This window comes from Centropristis striata, chromosome 19 (assembly GCF_030273125.1).
Source record: "Centropristis striata isolate RG_2023a ecotype Rhode Island chromosome 19, C.striata_1.0, whole genome shotgun sequence".
Taxonomy (NCBI): Eukaryota; Metazoa; Chordata; class Actinopteri; order Perciformes; family Serranidae; genus Centropristis; species Centropristis striata.
In genome coordinates, this window is record NC_081535.1 from 30,407,621 (window position 1) to 30,428,296 (window position 20,676).

Sequence of the window (20,676 nt, forward strand, 5' to 3'; positions counted from 1 at the left end):
CATCAACGACTGAACAAGCACAAAGACAAAAAATGATGATTTGTCATGTTGACACATTTTCTGCTTACAGAGACAAAAATGTTCCTTTTTCTCTGCATCTCCATAACATTGATCAAAATTGTCACATTAATAGTGCTGTTTAACAATAATATCTTTCAGATAAGTTTTTAAGTAATAAAATAATAAATAAAAACAAATAACTATTTGACTTTTTGTTTGCATGTCCATAACATATATCTAAATTGTGACTTTATTTTGTTTAGGAAATAGTTGCATGCAATACAGGACCACCACACCAGGGTGTTGATAAGTGTCGCTTAGGGATTTAATGAGTTAAGGTGAAGCATAAAGCTGAATATGGGAGATTCTAGAAGATTTAAAGTGTTTGTTACACGGGTCTCACCATAGGTTCTTATGGGTGAAGGCGTCTAGCTGCAATTTGTAGTTGGTGAGCAGGTGTGAGAGCTGAAGTCTCCTGAAGGTGATCTGTCTTCAGGTCAAACAGCAGCTCAGAGAACACCGTCCTGAATATCAACAACACCTGTCTGTCATCAGCCTCAGCATCACACTCACCCCACACAGAAACCACAAGATACACACCAAGAATAATTAGTAACAGAGTTCTTTAAGATGCTGGATTTCACAACATGTCTCTTTCTGTTGTGGTTCAAACAGCTGCTGTTAATTCCAACGTCTCTGATTTCTTCATGAGAAGAAAACTCGACTGCAAATGTTTCCAGAGTTCAAACATGAGAACACAGAAACACACTGAGAGCAACTTCATCACTGTCACAGCTTACAAAAAAACTCAACAAAGAACTAAATTACAGTTTGTTAGTTACAATGATTTGATTAAATACTCAGATTTAAACTTATTGGCAACTATAAAGATGGTTTGTTGAGTAAAGAGTTTAAAGTAAAGAGTTTTGCCCCTTCTGGCAGCTTCTGATTTGTGTTTCTAAACTAACTTTAGAGTTTCAGGCTGCAGATGTGACACACTGAGCTATTTACAGAGTGAGAAACAGAGACCGATGCAGTTTAACCCATTAAGGCCTAAAGCGCCTGGAAAACCTATGGGCGATTTTCAAATGACCCCCTAAAACCAGAAGTTTTTCTGGAAATTCAACACCTACTAAATAATAGTTTTTTCAGCCTCTGTAGCAGATAAAAATGAAATTCAAAAAGTATTTGAGAGCTTATACCCGTGGCTTTCATATGAAGTTGAGTTTATTTGTCCAAACCTTCAATAAAGTTTTTTAAAAAAACAACAAACTCAGCAAATGTTACATTTGACTGAATAAAAAATCCTATGCATAATACTAATACATGCCCATTAGCAAGATGCAAACATGATATGACCACTAGAAGAACAAGACATAGTTCTCATTAGCCTACTGTAATAATATTTTTTTTTATCATAATAATAATAATAATACATTTTATATATTGCACTTTTCAGGGTACTCAACGACGCATAAAGTAATACAAGACATAAACAGTCATGATTTCTTATATCATCATCACAATCAATCAGCCTATTATTATTAATATATTATTAATAATATTATCTCCAGATGGCCACAAATCTGTCTGTTCTTTGGTGAAAATATGTCGTCTAAAAACATATTCCTCATCCATAAATGCCAGTCGATTGGTTCCGAGGGTTCAAAGTCCGGATCAGCAATGAAATTATCGGCGCTGTTTTCATCAGATCGCTTCCGTCACTTACTGCTGAGCTCCTCCGCTATAGTCGTCTTCCTCCATGATTTATAAGTTCTGGAAAAGTCCAATGTTGCATTGCGACACTCCCGCATGTATTCTGATCATGATTCTGATGCATTTCATTGGCCAAGAGACCGAAAATAGGTGGAAAAAAATACAAATACTACAAAATGACATATCCACTGTCCCGGCCTTAATGGTAGAGTGACGCAACAGCGCTCCCGGTTTTAATGGTAGAAATGCGGTAATGCTTTCCCGGCGTCAATGGGTTAAAGACCTGGGAAAAGTTCATAATTTGACCTTTTTTTACAGGAAATTGATGTTAGATTAACTGACAAGAAACAAGTAAATCTGCTGTTGTTTTATCTTGATAACTAAAGTTTTGTTTCAGCACCAGAACAAAGTAACACTGTGAATATACAGAAGAAGGAAACAGTTTATTAAATATACACAGAGTCAGAATGCGTCTGCAGATTCACTTCGCTGCACAAGAACATGAATCAGTCCGTTTATCTCAGAGATCAGAGTCAGAACTTCACCACTTTGGTTTGTTTGGGTTTAGTTTTCTTCACAGGAACGTGGAAGTCCTCGTGATCTGCACTCATGTTGTTGGACAGCCAGGGGACGGTCATGGAGTTAGCTGCAACCAGAAAATATAGATAAGACTCACAGTGGAGGAGGAGGAGCAGCAGGGACCGGTTTGAGCCGGTTCACGTGATACTATACAACAGAATGTAGAACTTCTGATTATCAAAGCAACATGACCAAAAATAGACAAAATGACCACAGAGGAAAGTATTTGACTAAAATATACTACCGGTCAAAAGTTTTAGAACACCCCAATTTTTCCATCTTTTATTGAAATTCAAGCAGTTCAAGTCAAATGAACAGCTTGAAAGGGTACAAAGGTAAGTGGTGAACTGCCAGAGGTAAATAAAAAAAGGTAAGCTTAACCAAAACTGAAAGATAATGTACATTTCAGAATTATACAAGTAGGCCTTTTTCAGGGAACAAGAAATGGGTTAACAACTTAACTCTATGGAGTCTTGGGCTATTTTGTCCATTTTTAAATTCTTTTCATGTCTTTGTAAGTCATTTTGTGTCTTTTTTTGGTCATTTTGTGTCTTTTTTTAGTCCTTTAGTCCAACATAAAATGTGATTTTGAATCTTTTTTTTACTTTCAAAACACTATCATGCTCAATAAAGAATTTTAAATGTTGCAAATGTGCATTAATTTCAGAGTACACTGAGATATTAAACTGCATCATTTTCAATTAAATTCTGGAAAAGTTGGTGTGTTCTAAAACTTTTGACCAGTAGTGTATTGACAAAACAACAAGGAGACAGAATGACTTCAGAGATGCAAAGGATGTAATGTAAATGTAAAAATAGATGCAAATCAACCACAAGGAGATGAAAAACGGACTAAAAATGCATGTAAAACAGTCATAACTTCTAAATGATGATAAAGAGATGCAAAAATGACTCCACAGAAAAGCAAGAAGACGAAAAACTGATGCAAAAACATTAACAGACACAAAACATTCATGAAGAGATGCTAAATGTCTGGCAGGACATGCCAAACTACTAAAATAGATGCAAAATAATCAGAGTTGCAAAATAGCCAAAAATAGATGCAATATGACAACAAAAAAACAATAAATGAGCACACAGAAAAGGTTAAATACTATAATTGGATGATTAATGGCTACAAGGAGCAAAGTGGATAAAAATAGATGCAGAACAATCCGAGAGGAAACATGACCAAAAAGAGACAAAATGACCACAGAGGAAAGGATTTGACTAAAAATAGACAAAGGACAAAATGTCGACAAGGAGACAGAATGACTTCAGAGATGCAAAATGTTTGTTAAAGGATGGAATGTAAATGTAAAAATAGACACAAAACAACCACATGGAGATGAAAAAATGCTTCTAAAAAGCTTCTAAATGACAGAGATGCAAAAATGACTCCACAGAAAAGTAAGAAGACGAAAAACTGATGCAAAGAACCTGATACTGAGAAAACTGCCCAAAATAGATGCAAAATGACGACAAAAAGACAATAAAGGAGCACACAGAAAAGGAAAAAGACTAAAATTAGATACAAAATGACGACAAGGAGACAGAGAATGACTTCAGAGATGTAAAGGATGTAATGTAAATGTCAAAATAGATGAAAAACAACCACCAGGGGATGCAAAACCACTAAAATAGATGCAAAACAATCAAAGTTGCAAAATGTCCAAAAATAGATCAAATATGACGACAAAAAGACTTCAGTATAACTTGTATAACTTCAGATTTAGAGCTCTTATAAGCAGCTGGAGGTCATTGTTTGATTTCCTCAGACTTACTTGCAGCCTGATGTTCTGGACAGTCTTTCTGAAAATGTTCCACTGAACCACAAACCCGACAGGAACCTCCTGCAGAGACACAAACACTCATTTAACCTGCTGTAAAATGTGCATTTAAATCAAACAGAATGTGATGATGTGTGTTTGTACCTTGTGCATAAAGTCCTTTGGGATTATCGGGACAGCCTCGGGACAAATGTCCGTTCTGTCCACAGATGAAGCACTTAGCGTACGGGTGTTCTCCTGTTAGAGAGAGGTTCAAAATGATTAAAGATGAATATTAATGGGTGACAGACGTGCAGCTGGGAGCGTCCAGCCTCCTCACCCAGAGCCGGGTCCACCTTAGCTCGACACTTGTGGATCTCGTGTTCGGTGGAGCCGCAGCGGTAACAGATGCCTCGACCCATCTCCTCGTCACGGTCCGCCTCAGGACAGTCGGCCAGACCGTGACCCGGCTTCCTGCAGTTAAAGCACAGCTGCAGGAGGAGAGGAGAGGAGAGGAGAGGAGAGGAGAGGAGAGCAGAGGAGAGAGGAGGGAAGGAGAGGAGAGGAGGAGGAGGTGAGGAAGGAGGAGAGAGGAGGGAAGGAGAGGAGAGGGAGGAGGAGAGAGGAGGGAAGGAGAGGAGAGGAGACAAGGAGAGGAAGAGGAGGAGAGGAGGGAAGGAGAGGAGGAGGAGGAAAGGAAGAGGGAAGGAGAGGACAGGAGGAGGAGAGGAGAGGATAGAGGAGCGAAGAGGGAAGGAGAGGAGGAGAGGAAAGGAGAGGAGGAGAGGAGAGGAAGAGGGAAGGAGAGGAGAGGAGAGGAGGAGGGAAGGAGAGGAGAGGAGTAGACAAGGAGAGGAGAGGAGGAGGAGGAGGAGAGGAGAGGAGACGAGAAGGAGGAGGAGAGGAGAAGGAGGAGGAGAGAGGAGGGAAAGGGGGAGAGGAGGAGGAAAGGAGGGAAGGAGAGGAGGAGGAGCAGGAGAGGATAGAGGAGCGAAGAGGGAAGGAGAGGAGAGGAGAGGAGATGGAAAGGAAAGGGAGAGGGGGAGGAGGAAAGGAGACAAGGAGATGAACAAGAGACAAGGAAAATGTTTATTTAAACCAGAACAGTGGTGTGTTTATCACTCTACTGTGTAAGTGAACTGTCTTTTTAATGCTGTTGTTTATATGAACATTGCTGCTGATGAGGGAACACGTCTCACTCACATTAAACATTAAACCTGAATGTTCCCCCGAATCTTTAAAGAACTGACTAGAAACTCTCAGCATGACACCAACTCAACTCCCAACTTTCAGACTTTGATATAAACATTTAATCAACTGTTGTAACTCAGGAAACAACTCGTCTCAGCTTCACATGCCTGCTGACATACTGCATCACAGTGTGGTACGGCAGCTGCACTGTTGTGGATAGAGAGAGGCTCCAGAGGGCTGTAAAGGCAGCCCAAAAGATCACTGGCTGCCCTCTAAAATCACTGAAGGACATCTACACCTCCCTTTGCCTCAGCAGAGCCAGAAACATCACTAAGGACAGCTCCACCCTGCTCTGACCTTTGACCTGTTGCCCTCAGGGAGGCGCTACAGGTGCATCAGGTCCAAAACAAACCGTTTCAAAAACAATATTAAGTCCTCCACTGATGGAGTTCTGGTTTAAGGCTTTCCTGTCCTCCTCATCCTCCTCCTTCTCTCCTCCCATCGTCTCGTCTCCTCTCCTTGTCCCCTCCTCCTCTCCCCTCCTTGTCTCCTCTCCTCCTCTTTGACATGCTGATGTTGCTGTGAACTCACCATGTTGTTCTTCTTGTTGGTCTGCCTCTTCACCCTCCGGTCCTCCCTCCTCCTGTCCTTCTTCAGAGCTGTCTCTACCTCCTCGCGGAGCTCCCTCCTTGCTGCGCCTCCTCCTGGCAGCGGCTGTCCGCTCTGCTGGAGGAACTCCAGGAAGCCGTTCACGTCTTCGCTCACGTACTCCTTCTTGGGCCGGTTGGGTTTCTTCACTGCGGATCCGCCGGGCTGAGTCCCTCTCAGGTGGTCCCTCTGAGGAGGTTCTGGTCTAGAACTGCCCGGGTGACCACCTCCTCCTCCTCGGCCTCTCCCTCCTCCTCCTGCTCCTCTCAGCTGGCTCCATGGCGTGGCCTCAGCTGGTTTGTGTTTGTGGACGTTGTTGGCTCTCGCCCACCTCGTCATGACTGAAGCTGAGGAGAGAGACGGTTCATTTCAGGTGGAATCAGTTTATAATGGATGACATCATCATGTTTGGCTACTTTTTATTTGATTTAGCAGTTTAAATGTTTTTTTGGTAGGCTTGTGTTAACTCTCTGAACCCCCAAGCAGGTTTGAAAGGTTTGTTTTCCAAATAAAAAGAAATAGATCCCTAAAAAGGCACCATTTATCACAGCCATAAACTGTAAAAACAGAGAATATCATCAGATTATCTCATTTCTGACCCTCCAAGAATTAATCACTTAGTTGTGTACATTAGTGTATGTGTTATAAGTACTTTTACTGCAGGAAAGTAAATATCACGTCCTAAGTTTCAGTAGTTTGAAGCATAAAAAGCTGTTAATGTTGAATTTTAGCTAAAAGTATGAAACGTGGCTGAAATTATCCGTAATTATTGACTCGTATTGCTACTTAAACACCATGAAAAGTAAACAATGTCACTAACAAACAACTAAAAACGACTTTTCTGGACGTTTTTTCTTTTTTTAACGAAAACTATTAGCTAACGTTAGCCGCTAAGCTAGCCAAATTACAGAGCGATATCATAGTTTTTAACGATATATTGCATTTAACGGTTCGTCAGGTGGTTTAATACATCAGGGTTATAATAAATAAGCGTATCATGTAGAAGGTGTAGTTAAAAAAGATTAATACAAGCTAAAAACAAAAAATTTACCTTCAGAAGTTTTCAGTCCATGTGTTTGTGTTTTTACAGGAAGTCTTCTTCTTCGTGTTTATTGTCGGGTCGTAAACGGTCAGAAAAGCTGCGCAGCGCCCCCGGCTGGTTCAGACTGGGTATGACAACGATGACACAAATTCAAATACAATTATTTATGCAGAAAATTATATATAAAATATTTAAAAATATGAATAAATATTTTTTTACAATGACAAAATAAACCTTTTTTCAATGCAGAAAATGGAGATGAGATTAGATTCGAATTTATTAATCCCACAGCAGGGAAATTTCTTTGTTAAAGCCGACCACAAAAATTGCACACAAAATGATTTCTCTTTTAGATAAAAATAAAAAATAAAAAATCGAATATAAAAAGACATTTAACAATAAACAATATACAACATAGTGCAAATTAAGTGAAGAGATGAATACAAATGCTTATGAGGAAAATTATATATAAAAAATATATAAACCAATAAAAAAGGTATGCAGAAAATAAATAAAATATGAATACACAAATAGATTTTTTTAATGCAGAGAATCATTAAAAAATACAATTATTTATGCAGAAAATTATATTATATATACATATAAACAAATAAAAAGTATGAAAGAAATGATATATTTAAAAATATTAAACAAATAAAAAATGTAGAAAAATCTTAATAAACAATATTTTTTTCTATTCAGAATATCATAAAATATAAATAAATACAATTATTTATGCATGAAATTATATAAACAAATATTTAAACAAGTAAAAAAATGTATGCAGAAAATTAAGAAAATATAAAATACAAAACAAATACTTATTCATGTAGAAAAATGTAAAAATATCTATAAAACCAAATACAACTATTTATACAGAAAATTATGTAAAACACATATAAACAAATAAAAAATATGCAGAAAATTAAGAAAAATATAAATAAAAAATACATTTTTAATGCAGAAAATTATATTTAAAAAAAACAACAACATATAAATAACTTCAAGTACATATAAATAAATACCAATGTGCCCACTGGATTAATAGAGCCATCCCTATGTAAACTGTTGTTAAAAATATCAATATGTCAAATTGAAAACAAGTCAAAAGTATATGCATTACTTATTTATTTTTAATTAAAATTGACATGACCTTCTGTCAATTTTTAAAATAGAAATTCCATTACAGAGATTTTGTGGACTTTAAGACTGCATAATTAATGCATAAAGCTAAAATTCACAAGCTTCCAGACATATTATTCCAGAGCTATTTCAAATCAAATCCAATTTATGTGGCTTTATTGTCATGGGAAACAGACGTTTATGTTCCCAAAACAAGTGTGAAAAACAAAAAAAAACTAAATAAAAGTTGTAGCTGTGCAGTTATAAATATTTACATATGTGCTGTATTTACAGATCAAGAACAAATTAACTTGAAATAAAATACAACAATGCACACATGTGGTTACAATATTAGATCTTTCTTTGTTTCTTTGTTTTTGTAATTGACTAAATCATCTAAAAAATAAAGGTTGAATGGTTTAATTTAGTTACAATAATGCAACATATGCAATCAAAAGTTTTATAATAACTGTTATTCTGCAAAGAAACTAAGTAAAGTAGAGTAAAAACAAGAATATTTCCCTCTGAAGTGAACTAACAGCAGATGTTTAAACTCCACTGAGTCTGGAGCTCAGCAGGTGATTTAACTTAACGTGATGAGCTGAAGCTGCTGTCTGTGTGTGTGTGTGTGTGTGTGTGTGTGTGTGTGTGACCTCTGACAACATGCTGCCTCTGGTCCTCGCTGCTCTGCTGCTCCTTTATTCCACTAAAGATGGTAAGAAATCAGCATGTTTTCATTGTAGTTTCTGCAGAAACCTGATGTTTCTCTCCTGTGTTGTGTTTCAGTGGCCTCTGGTCCTGTACGGGAGGATAAACAAGGTACGAGGTCTCATTTAAACCTGGTTGGATCAATATGTCGACATTACTGAGATTTCTGTGTGTTTTTTAATGTATAAATGTGTTTTCCAGCATCGGGGGAGAGCTGGTTCAGCAGAGCGCTACGTTACATGGTGTCCAACCCCGAGACTCTAGAAGGTCAGAACTCCAACATGGATTAAATATTTCTGTTTGTTTATGATTTGGACAAAGAAGGAAAATATAAATATATTGGTCAGTGACAAATAAGGGTTGGCAAGATGTCAAATGTGTAACCACAAATTAATTATATATATATATATATATATATATATATATATATACATACATACAGTACAGGCCAAAAGTTTGGACACACACCTTCTCATTCAATGCATTTTCTTTATTTTCATGACTATTTACATTGTAGATTCTCACTGAAGGCATCAAATTAATATATATATAAAATGAATGAACACATGTGGAATTATGTACTTAACAAAAAAGTGTGAAATAACTGAAAACATGTCTTTTATTTTAGATTCCTCAAAGTAGCCACCCTTTGCTTAATAAGACATGTTTTCAGTTATTTCACACTTTTTTGTTAAGTACATAATTCCACATGTGTTCATTAATAGTTTTTATGAATCTACAATGTCAATAGTCATGGAAATAAAGGAAACGCATTGAATGAGAAGGTGTGTCCAAACTTTTGGCCTGTACTGTATAACTTTATCCACCTGCAGTGTATTTAAGTGGACTTATACATTTAATTACTTAATTTAAAAAAACATTTCTGAGTATTTCTACATTTGCACATTTCATCAATATTGAGCAGAACATATTCTTAAAACAACCATTTTTTTCTAAAGTTTAGACAAATTATGTAAAATTTGTTCTATACCATAATGTTGCAATGGAAACATGGATTGTATTTTTTTCTCATTTAAGTTCACATTTATTGTCCTGTAAATAATCAGATTTTTATGAAAAAAAGAAAGAATGGTTACACAAAGTGACACTGCGTTAGATCACGTCATTGACCCGTTATACCACACCACCATTCACAGAGCTGTTGACCAGGAAACACGCGGTGCTGGAAGGAGACATGGTGTTACCTGTGAGTCAAACAGCCTCCTTAAGGTTTATTCATTTCAATGAGAATAATTTACACCTGCTCTTTCACATTTAATGATTATATATTATTCTCACCCTGACAGAGTGACCGTAACGCTGTAGAGAGCATCTGGCCGACACGAGACATCCCGTACGTCATCACTGACGAGATCGGTGAGCAGCTGACGTCAAGTTCTACTCGGGCTTTACAGGGGGTTTTTTTGTAGTTATTTCAGTTTTTTTAAACTGTATTTTGCCTTTTTTGCAGTTATTTGAACAATTTTACCGTTATTTTTATTGTTATTCTACAGTTATTTTACAATATTTTTTACAGTAATTTTGCAGTTATTTGAACTATTTTACCGTTATTTTTATTGTTATTCTACAGTTATTTTACAATATTTTTTACAGCAATTTTGCAGTTATTTGAACTATTTTAGCGTTATTTTTATTGTTATTCTACAGTTATTTTACAATATTTTTTACAGTAATTTTGCAGTTATTTGAACTATTTTACCGTTATTTTTATTGTTGTTCTACAGTTATTTTACAATATTTTTTACAGTAATTTTGCATTTATCTTAGTTATTTTTACAGGTATTTTTTTACAGTTATTTTACAGTATTTTTATAGTTATTTTAAAGGGTTTTTTTTCTTTACGTTTTTTCCTTTTTTTTTTTTTTTACACGTTAGTTATTTTTTACAGTTATTTTACAGCTGTTTTTCAACTGTTATCTCTGTGTTCGGCAGTTTTTATTTTACAGTTATTTTCCTGTTATTATTTTCCTGTTTATTATTTTCTTGTGCAGCGGGTCGTGCGGAGGACATCCTGTCTGCCATGGCGATGATTTCTGAACATTCCTGTGTGTCTTTCCATAAACGAACCTCAGAGACAAACTACCTGCTCTTCGTCAGCAGCAGAGGGTGGGAAAAGATTTAACACTGTTCAATAACCTATAATTAGGGCCATGGGGCAATCGCACAGCGCACTACTGTTATACTGTGGATTTTTTCTTCTTCCTCTTCCCGACAAATTTCGTCCCGCTACAAATTATATATCAAAACGTGCGGTTTGATCCGTATCGGTGTGCTATTACTTTTCTCTATGAAATATAAATTTTTCGCGACGTAAGTCTGGCTGCTGTCAATGTTCCGGAACATTCTACAGCAGCGGTTAATTCTGTTGATTGCTCTGCTCTGATTGGTCAACCCCAAAGCCTTTGATCCTTTGATGTGATTACAGATACACGCACACAAACACGTAACTTTGTGATTTTTCGTTACACACACACAAAAATGTGCGCATAAGCGTGCACACTCCTCCAGATACACATGTTTCTCACACACACACACACACACACACACACACACACACACACACACACATTTTGAGGTTAAAGGTCATAGGTTGCTGTATAAATAAATACTTGGGAAAATGCTTGTTGTAGGTGTGCTCCTTGTATATTATATAGTATCATAACATTACTAGTATTAATTGTTTGAAGTCTCTGAAGAATCTCATCATAGTGTACACACACCGGCAGTAGCCCCCGTGGCCCTTTAAGAATTTCCCCAGAGGAAAATAATATATAATAATATTATTAATTTCATAATCCCATTATTCCTCCAGCTCTAAGTGAATGTCTTCAGTGTGTTGAGTTAAAATAAAAACCTGTTGTGTCTGTTGTTCCAGCTGTGCGTCCTACGTGGGCTTCATCGGCGGCGAGCAGCGTGTGTTCGTGGGCCCCTCGTGTGTGGTGGGAAACATCGCCCACGAGCTGCTCCACGCGCTCGGCTTCTACCACGAGCACACGAGGACAGACCGCGAGCAGCACATCACCATCCTGCCTCACAACATCATGAAAGGTGACACAAATATTAAAAAAAACATTCAGAGACATAACTCAACCACACACACACACACGTCAGCAGCAGAAATGCCAAATCAATATCCAACAATGTCTATTCTTTTTTTTTTTTCTTATTTCTTGTCTTATTTTTCAACACTCAATATTATGTTTGGTTGGTAGTATTGCCAGTGTTATTTATTTTTTGTTTCTTATGCTACACTAGCATTTTATCTTCTTTGTTGCTGTTGCTATTATTGCTCAATTGATGCTTGCCACACCCGCTTGTTTGTTTTAAACTAAATGGAAAAACCAATAAAAAATGTATCAAAAAAAACCCCACTCAGACATAACTCAACCACACACACACACACACACACACACAATCCTCAGGTATCATAATATCTGAGAATAAACATCCATACATCACTTAACATTTATAGAAAAAAAGACTGTTGTTAATGCAGAACTCGGTTGAGAAAAGTCACGTTTTTAATATTTTTTCCATGTCAAATGAATCCAGTGATTGTTTTCTGTAAATTCAGGTGTAAACTGCAAACAGGAGCTGCTAATGATTAATTCTGCATACTTTAACGAAGACAATTTACCAAAATGTAAACAAATATACAAGCTTTAAAGACATGGCCATGACCTCCTCCCTACAGAGCAAAGAGAAACTTTCTTCATTCAGCAGATGAATGTGCAGAATTAAAACATGATTTTTATGTTTCTGTGTGTTTCAGGGATGGAGGGAAACTTCCGTAAGCAACCAGGTGAAACGTTTGAGCTCCCGTATGACGTCGCCTCCATCATGCACTACGGACAGTAAGAAGATACACACGTTTTTTAAGTTATGCTGGTTATTTTGTGTTTTTTATGGTAATATTTCTGTGTCAGAGAGTTTTTCTCAATGAACGGCCTGCCGACGATCATCTCCAACACTGAGGCCGAGAGCATGGGCCAGAGAGAGAACCTGACGCAGACAGACGTCCAGAGAGTTCGTCTGCTCTACAGCTGTGGTACAGTTCTACTCATCAACATGTTAAACGGTCAAATATTTATGAGCAAATATCTGCAGAATGAATGATTTCCTGCCTCAGCTGCACTTTGTGTTTACACGTTGAACTAACATGATCTACCCATCTATTTTTCTCATTCCATCAATAAAAATAAAAAAAATCAATTAATGATTCGAGAAATAAGCTATTATACTGTTAAATGTACCAAAAATAAAAAGAATGATAGGCATTAATAAATTGTTAAAATGTGAAATTAATTTATATTTGCTTTAAAGAAAAATTAATAATTTAATATAATAAATGTAAAAAGTTATTCAGTGTGAAATAGATTTACAAAAAATGATTATATAAAAAAATAAATTAAAGTAAAAGCAATTATTAACAAAAAACATTTAATTTCAACACATTAAAAAAGACAGTGATTTAACACTTATATATATTTTTTAAAACCTTTTGAATGAATTCCCTTTAAAGAAAAATAAATAATAAATTAATAAAATAAATTATACAAAATGAAAAGACAAAATAAATAAATCGGTGTAAAATAGATTAAAGACATGAATACAAACAATAGAATGTAAAAATAAATCTTAAAAAAAAAACATATTTAAAAAACCCCCAAAAAACAGGAAAATTAAATACGACAATAATTTAGTGCTTCTTTATTTGTTTAACCTTTTAAATTAATTCCCTTGAAAGAAAAATAAATAAAAAATAATAAATAAATAAAATACACAATTCAGTGTAAAATCAATTCAAAAAACCCAAAATACAAAACAAATCATTACATGTTAAATTAATGTAAAAAAAAAAAATGAAATCCAAATATTTAAAATAAACTAGGGAAATGAAATTGGACAGTAATCTAGTGCTTTTTTAAAATTTACCCTTTGGACTAATTCCCCTAAACAAAATAATACAGAAAAAAAATTAGCCTGGGAATATACATACAGGGGGAAAAGCAAAGTTTTAAATCTGGCCCATATTTTTTAATGAATGAATTCCCACATTTATTAATATTTTTGGTACATTTAATGGCATAATATGAATAATTTGAGTCATTTCTGTTTGATTAGTGAGTAATTATGTTTCCACATCATTCTTACCTCTTGTTGTGTCTTCTCTTCACCAGATGCTCCAAGAAAAGAGTTGGAGACGGAGACGGAGACGGAGAGCGGCGGCGTGGAGAAGAAGGAGGAAGACGCAAACATGCACATGTTGTTCCACGATGTGAAGACGAAGGTCGAAGGTCAAGTTCCTGCAGAGAAACCAGAGAAAGTTCAAACACCTGCAGCCTCTCCGGCTGCCTCGCTGCAGTAACTGAGCGCTGCCACTAGAGGGAGCAACAACACCAGCAGAGAGACGGAATGTAAACCGATTTATGTATTAATAAAAACTAAACATACATCCAGCATCTGTGTTCTCTGGTTTGACATCACATCAGGAAGTTAATGTGTATTTATGTGCAACATCACTGAGGGAAATCAACACTGAAAATCAATGCACTGAAAAATAAATAAAAACAGTCAAAGACAAACTCACCATCTGCATAAAATATGAAAAAAAGATGAATTTTTAATGCAATCAGTCCCTGACACATTTTCTTTTCTTGCAATCTGTCTGCTACAAATATTAAATATTAATTAAAAATCAAAGTGTTTATTCAAGTAAAAAATCGAATTCCACCACTAGTTATAAAAAAATTAAAATGTTATAAATTTAAACATTTTAATTTGAATATTTAATGCGATTAACACTTTTTCCCTGTCAAACGAATATTTAAGTTATTTATAAGTATTATCAATTTATTAGATAATAAATGAAAATTTCTAATGAATTAATATTAAATATTAGTTTGATGAAAAATGCTCTTAATCCACATTAAAGATTTTAGAATAAGTGATTTTTTTTAATGCAATCTGAACTGTGATTTCTGCATTTGCACTAAAATATTAACTTTGAATGAAAAAAAAATCTAATTCCACTACTATTTATAATAAATTAAAATAATAATGAATAGATAATATTTAATAAATATCAGCTTGATGGAAAAAAAAGTCTTAATAAATGTAAAACATTTTTAGAAAACAAACTTTAATGCAATCTGAACTGTAATTTCTGCATTTTCAACAAAAATATCAACTATTAAGTATTTTTGAGAATCAAAGTCAATAAAATCACAAAACATAAAATCAATAAACAATAATTGAATTCATATTTTCTCACATCCCCAATAAAAGCATACCGTTTTCTGCAGCTTTAATTTATTTATTTTATAGCCTATTCATGAATTTAATGTAACGATTAATGTGTGTCCTGTTTGAGATATTTATCTAATTTATTTTGTTATTAATTTATATTTAATTGGAACTATCTGAGGTATAAAACCTGCTGCAAAGTGAAAAATGTGACGTTGAAAGCAGCGTGTGTGTGTGTGAGTGTGTGTGTGTGTGTGTGTGTGTGTGTGAGTGTGTGTGAGTGTGTGTCCTCATTCTGTCACAGTGAGTTTGCAGTAACGGACGCTCGACTTCTCTTTAGCTGCTCCGTTTGATTTCTGTGTCAGGTGTAAATGTCAGAGCAGCCGACCTGCACGACAATAAACACAGCGCCAGATAAATATTTGTCAGTTATGTGAGATTACAGGAAGCCTCGGCTGTCACCGCGAAGGTTCTTTGGGCTCAAAGTCGACAACACATTAAGAAGTTTGTGAAAGAACCTAAAGTTAAAAAAGTGATTCAGTGAACATGAAACAGAGTTTTTAACCCGAGGACGGACTCCAACACCTGCTGTGAGGAGATAAACTGAAGCTGCTGCACACAGAACGGACAGAAAGAGATGAAATAAACCTGTTTCTCTGTCACTTTTCTGAATGAAATATCCCCACAACAGTTTAAACTGCAGCTTGTGTTTGTCCAGAATCCATCCGAGACACAAACTGTCAAAATAAACTGTTTTTGCAACTAGTGTACAAAGAAAATCAGCATATGGTTTGTTTGTGGATTTGAAGCCTTAAATTTCACATTTTGGCTGTCGCCATCTTGTTTATTTTGGAGCCAGCACATTTGTCTATTTTTGGTCATTTTACATATTTTTTGGTCGATTTGTGTTGTTTTTTTTGTTGTCATTTTTCATATTTTTTCTTTGGTAATTTTTAAAATATTTTTTGGTCATTTTGTGGATTAAAATTGGTAGTTTTGCATCTTTTTAGTATTTTGGGGAGTCATTTTGTGGATTCAATTTGGCAATTCTGCATCTTTCTTGGTAATTTTGTCTTTTTTGGCAATTTTGTGTCTCTTTTTTGTAGTTTTGTGTATTTTTAGTGGGTCATTTTGTGGGATACTTGGTCATTTTCTGTCTTTTTTTTTGTCATTTTGTGTCTTATTTGGTCATAACTTTTGCTTCTTAAGTAAAAGTTGCAATAATCCAGTTTACACATCCAACTTCTGGATTGGACTTCTGGATTGGTTTCACTTTTAGTTCTTGGTTAAACTTCACAAAAAATGTAAGTGTCTTTAAGATTTAATACTTTATATTTTTGACTTTAAAGATCTTTCTGCAGCTGTTACACCAACAACAACTTTATAAAATGTTTTAATGTTATTTTAGTTAACGGAATCTAACGAAATAACAAAAACTAGAATTGACATTTACGTTAACTGAAATAAAGAGTTACTAATCAACTGAAACTGTATTGTGTGGGTACAAAACAAACTAAAACGAGTTTTCTTCAGTGTCAAGTGAATTCAGGTGTAAACTGCAAAATAGGAGCTTCTAATGATTAATTGAATAAATGGAATAAATGATTAGACCACCCTTGTTTTCTCAAATTTCTTGTTCATTTTAATGCCTGGTACAACTAAAGGTACATTTGTTTGTACAGATATAATGATAACAACAAAAATAGCTGATAAGTTTAATTTAAGAGCTGATATCCAGACATTTTCCATGGTTTTCTAGATAATGATTTTGGTTATTATCAAGAAAACCATGGAAAATGGTGGTCTAATAAATTTAAAAGAGTATTTTGTCTGGAAAAAGACTTTAATTTACACTTTTTCTGATGTGAACACCTGCTGAATTAATTAATTAATTAATTAATTAATTAATTAATCAATTAAGCAAAAGGTCTTCACTCAAACAAAATACAAAACACAAAAAGAAAGTTCATCACGGTCACTGAATGAAAGTCAAATGTGTTCAAACTTTCTCCCTGAAGTCTTTTGTTTTGAAGAGTGAAAAGAGCAGCTGGACGTGATGTGGATTCATGTAAAACTGTTTCCAGTTTGTTTGTCTTCTGTGAGAAATTTGAATAAATGATGCTATCTACTGGAAATATGAATATTTTGATGTGAAGATTTACAGAAAGAGCATGTTGACAGAGGAACACAGAAACTACTAATGCATTTTATTCTCTTATCAGCAAAAATAATTACACATAAAGTGAGAAAGTGTTAGCATTTTGGCCATCGCAGTCTTTTTTATTTTGGAGCCAGCACATTTGTCTTTTTTGGTCATTTATTTTTAGGGGGTAATTTTTTAAATATTTATTTTTGTTAATTTTGCCCCTTCTTAAACATTGTGTGTCCTTTATGGCCATTTTAAAAAATATATTTTTGGGTAATTTTGTGGATTTAATTTGGTAATTTTGTGTCTTTTTGTAGTTCTGTGTATTTTTTGGGGGGTAATTTTGTGTTTTTTTTGGTAATATTCTGTGTGTTTTTGCCATATTGCATCTTTTTGGTCATTTTGTGTGTGTTTTTTTTGTCATTTTACTTATTTTTTTGGTATTTTTAAATATTTTTGGGATTTAATTTGGTAACTTTGCATCTCTTTTGTAGTTTTGTGTATTATTTGGGGGGGTAATTTTGTCTTTTTTGGCCATATTGCGTCTTTTTGGTAATTTTCTGTCTTTTTTTGGTAATTTTGTGTCTTAAAGTCGTTCAATATTTTGAAGAGTGAAGAGAGCAGCTGGACGTGATGTGGGATATAATGTAAAACTGTGTCCAGTTTGTTTTTCCTCTGTGTGAGAAATTTGACTGAATTTGACATGATAAAGTTTGTTTGTAGATTTGAACCCTCAAGTTCAGCATTTTAGCCATCACCATCTTGGTTTTTTTGGAGCCAGCACATTTGTCTTTTTTGGTCATTTTGTGTGTGTTTTTGTCATTTTACTTCTTTTTTTGGTGACTTAAAAAAAGTTTTGGGGTAATTTTGTGTCTTTTTTTTTTTTGGTAATTTTGCCTCTTCTTGATCATTTTGTGTCCTTTGTGGTGATTTAAAACAATTGAGTCATTTTGCCCCTTATGTGTATTTTGGGGATTCTTTTGTCTTTTTTGGTCATTTTGTGCTATTTTTGGCCATATTGCGTCTATTTGATCATTTTCTGTCTTTTTTTTTTTGCTGTTTTACTTCTTTTTTTGGTCATTTTTAAATAGGTTTTGGTAATTTTGTGTCTTTTTGGTAATTTTGCCCCTTCTTGATCATTTTGTGTCCTTGTTGGTAATTTTTTAAAATATTTTTTGGTAATTTTGCATCATTTTTGTACTTTTGTGTATATGGGGGATAATTTAGTCCTTTTTTTGGTAATTTTGTGTTATTTTTGGTCATTTTCCATCTTTTTTGGTCAGTTTGTGTGTGTTTTTATTGGTTTACTTTTTTTGGTCATTTAAAAAATATATTTTTTGGTAATTTTGTGTGTTTTGGGGTATTTTCTTTATATTTTCTGGTAATTTTACAATTTTTTTGTAGTTTTGTGTATTGGGCGGTTTGTCATTTTTTGGTAATTTTCCATCTTCTTTTCATCATTTTGTGTGTGTTTTCTTTCGTTTTTTTCTTCTATTTTTTGGTAATTTTGTGTCTTTTTTGGTAGTTTTTAAATATTTCTGGGTAATTTTGTGGATTTAATTTGGTCATTTTGCATCTTTTTGGGGATTTTTTTTGGGGGGGGGGTGATTTTGTCTTTTTTTTGTGTTTTTTTAGGCCATATTGCGCCTTTTTTTGTCATTTTCCGTCTTTTTTTGTTCATTTTGTGTCTTAAAGTGGTTCAGTGTTTTCACGAGTAAAGAGAGCAGCTGGACGTGATGTGGGATATATATCAAACTTGTCTGTTCAGTTTCAATTTGACTAAATTTGACAATATCAAGGAAGTATGAGCCTGTTGGGGCTCAAATATTTTGCATGTAATGATTATCAGAAAGAGCATGTTGGTAGAGGAACTCAAAGAACTACTAATGCATTCTATTCTCTTAGTTAGAAGCAGAAATCATTGCACATAAAGTGACAAAACAAGCTGCTGATTTTTGAATTTCCTCCTCAATTTTGTATCTGACGTCGGCAAAACTTTGATAAATCATGTTTGCTATGTATCTCAGTTTCAGATGAGCAGCTGCGAGGGATTCAGGAGATCATTAACTGTCACAAAAAGCAGAAATCAGTGGATTGTGTGCAGCAGCAGCAGCAGCAGCAGCATTAATCTTGTGTCTCCTGCATGAATCCACCCACAGAGGAACTCCTGATATGCATACATTTCCATGGCATTATATCACAGATTCCACACAGCTCTGGCTTTGTTTTCTCTTACTAAAAAGGTACAAATTTATCACATTATAGGTTTTAAAGCAGCAGAATAATAAACAGGTTCTAATAGTCTTTTAATTACAGAGTGTGAGGGCGATTAAAGGGAATCATTTGGGCCAAAAGTGCTAAAGTACAAGATGGCTCAGTGAGTGAAAAATGATGGATCTTTCACCTTAAACTACACCATTCACAATTCTAAATTCTTTATTATAAAATGTAATAAATATTATTTTGTTGCAAAAAAGTCTTAATCCACATAAAAATATTTATAACATTTTTTCATTATTTAAAACATTTTTGTCACATTTTCAGAAAACCTTCAAAGTGTACTTTTAAAATGCAATTTGAACAGTTATTTCTGCATTTCCACCAAAAATATTAACTCTAAATTTAAAAATCTAAGTAGGAGATCTAATTCCAACACTGGTTATGATATATGAAAATATATAATGAATAGTGTTATAAGAATTTTTCAGAAGGACCCTTCAATAAAGACAGTTGGATTCAGAGTATCAAAGTTTAAGTTGAATTTAATTAAAGTCTTGTACAAGAGGAGCGTTTAAATCACGCAACACAGCGAGTACGGTTACAGAGAAAAAGGCTCACATGATAGTCAAAACTGTTGGCTTATATGCCTCCTATAGGCATATAAGGCTTTATATATAAGGTTTCATCTAAGTCCCTGACTCAGCTATCTTTAAGCTTCTTCCAAGTCCCTGACTTAGGTATCTCTAAATTAAAAATTCTAAAATCTAAAAATCATACTTCTTTCGCCACCTTTTGAGGTACTTAACATTATCAGGATTTAATGTTTCCATACGTTTTGCATCTCCGCTGTATTGCTCTTTTTTACGACTCTGATGATTTTTATTTTGAGGTTATTTTGTTGTTTTAGTGTGTTTACTCTTATTTATTTATTAATTAATTTATTAATCTAGAATTATTTTTTTAATCTATGGTAATTTGGAGTGTGTTTAATTGAGGTCTATTTTAGGTGCGTATATATAGCCTATATATATATAGATAGATAAACACTTAAACATACACGGACAAACACTAAAACATACATAGACAAACACTAAAGCATGCTTTATCAGAGTCTCTATAGACTCTCAGTATTTACTCTAAGTCCCGGACTTTTAAGCAATACTATACTACCTGACGTCCCTTTTTGATTTCTCAGGCCTGAGGGATACATTTTTTAACTCGTCATTCCAAAGACACAACCCCCCCAAGCTCTAAACTTGGGTAAATTG

The 20,676-nt window shown here is 34.5% G+C and overlaps 2 protein-coding genes across 2 annotated transcripts; one reads left to right on the top strand and one right to left on the bottom strand.

Annotated features, from left to right (window-relative positions):
- Window positions 1–2,140: 2,140 nt before the first annotated feature.
- Window positions 2,141–7,114, bottom strand: zcchc9 (zinc finger, CCHC domain containing 9). The gene is made up of 6 exons (XM_059358182.1): window positions 6,955–7,114; window positions 5,847–6,250; window positions 4,405–4,555; window positions 4,230–4,322; window positions 4,080–4,148; window positions 2,141–2,362 (listed from the first exon to the last, which is right to left on the bottom strand). Exons 2-6 carry the CDS (start codon window positions 6,240–6,242, stop codon window positions 2,250–2,252), a joined length of 822 nt encoding a protein of 273 aa, XP_059214165.1. The 5' UTR covers window positions 6,243–6,250; window positions 6,955–7,114; the 3' UTR covers window positions 2,141–2,249.
- A 1,580-nt stretch (window positions 7,115–8,694) lies between these two features.
- LOC131992603 (low choriolytic enzyme) lies at window positions 8,695–14,256 on the top strand. The gene is made up of 10 exons (XM_059358223.1): window positions 8,695–8,782; window positions 8,854–8,886; window positions 8,977–9,042; window positions 9,933–9,982; window positions 10,083–10,152; window positions 10,788–10,902; window positions 11,672–11,844; window positions 12,569–12,650; window positions 12,723–12,844; window positions 13,977–14,256. Exons 1-10 carry the CDS (start codon window positions 8,731–8,733, stop codon window positions 14,162–14,164), a joined length of 951 nt encoding a protein of 316 aa, XP_059214206.1. The 5' UTR covers window positions 8,695–8,730; the 3' UTR covers window positions 14,165–14,256.
- Window positions 14,257–20,676: the final 6,420 nt, after the last annotated feature.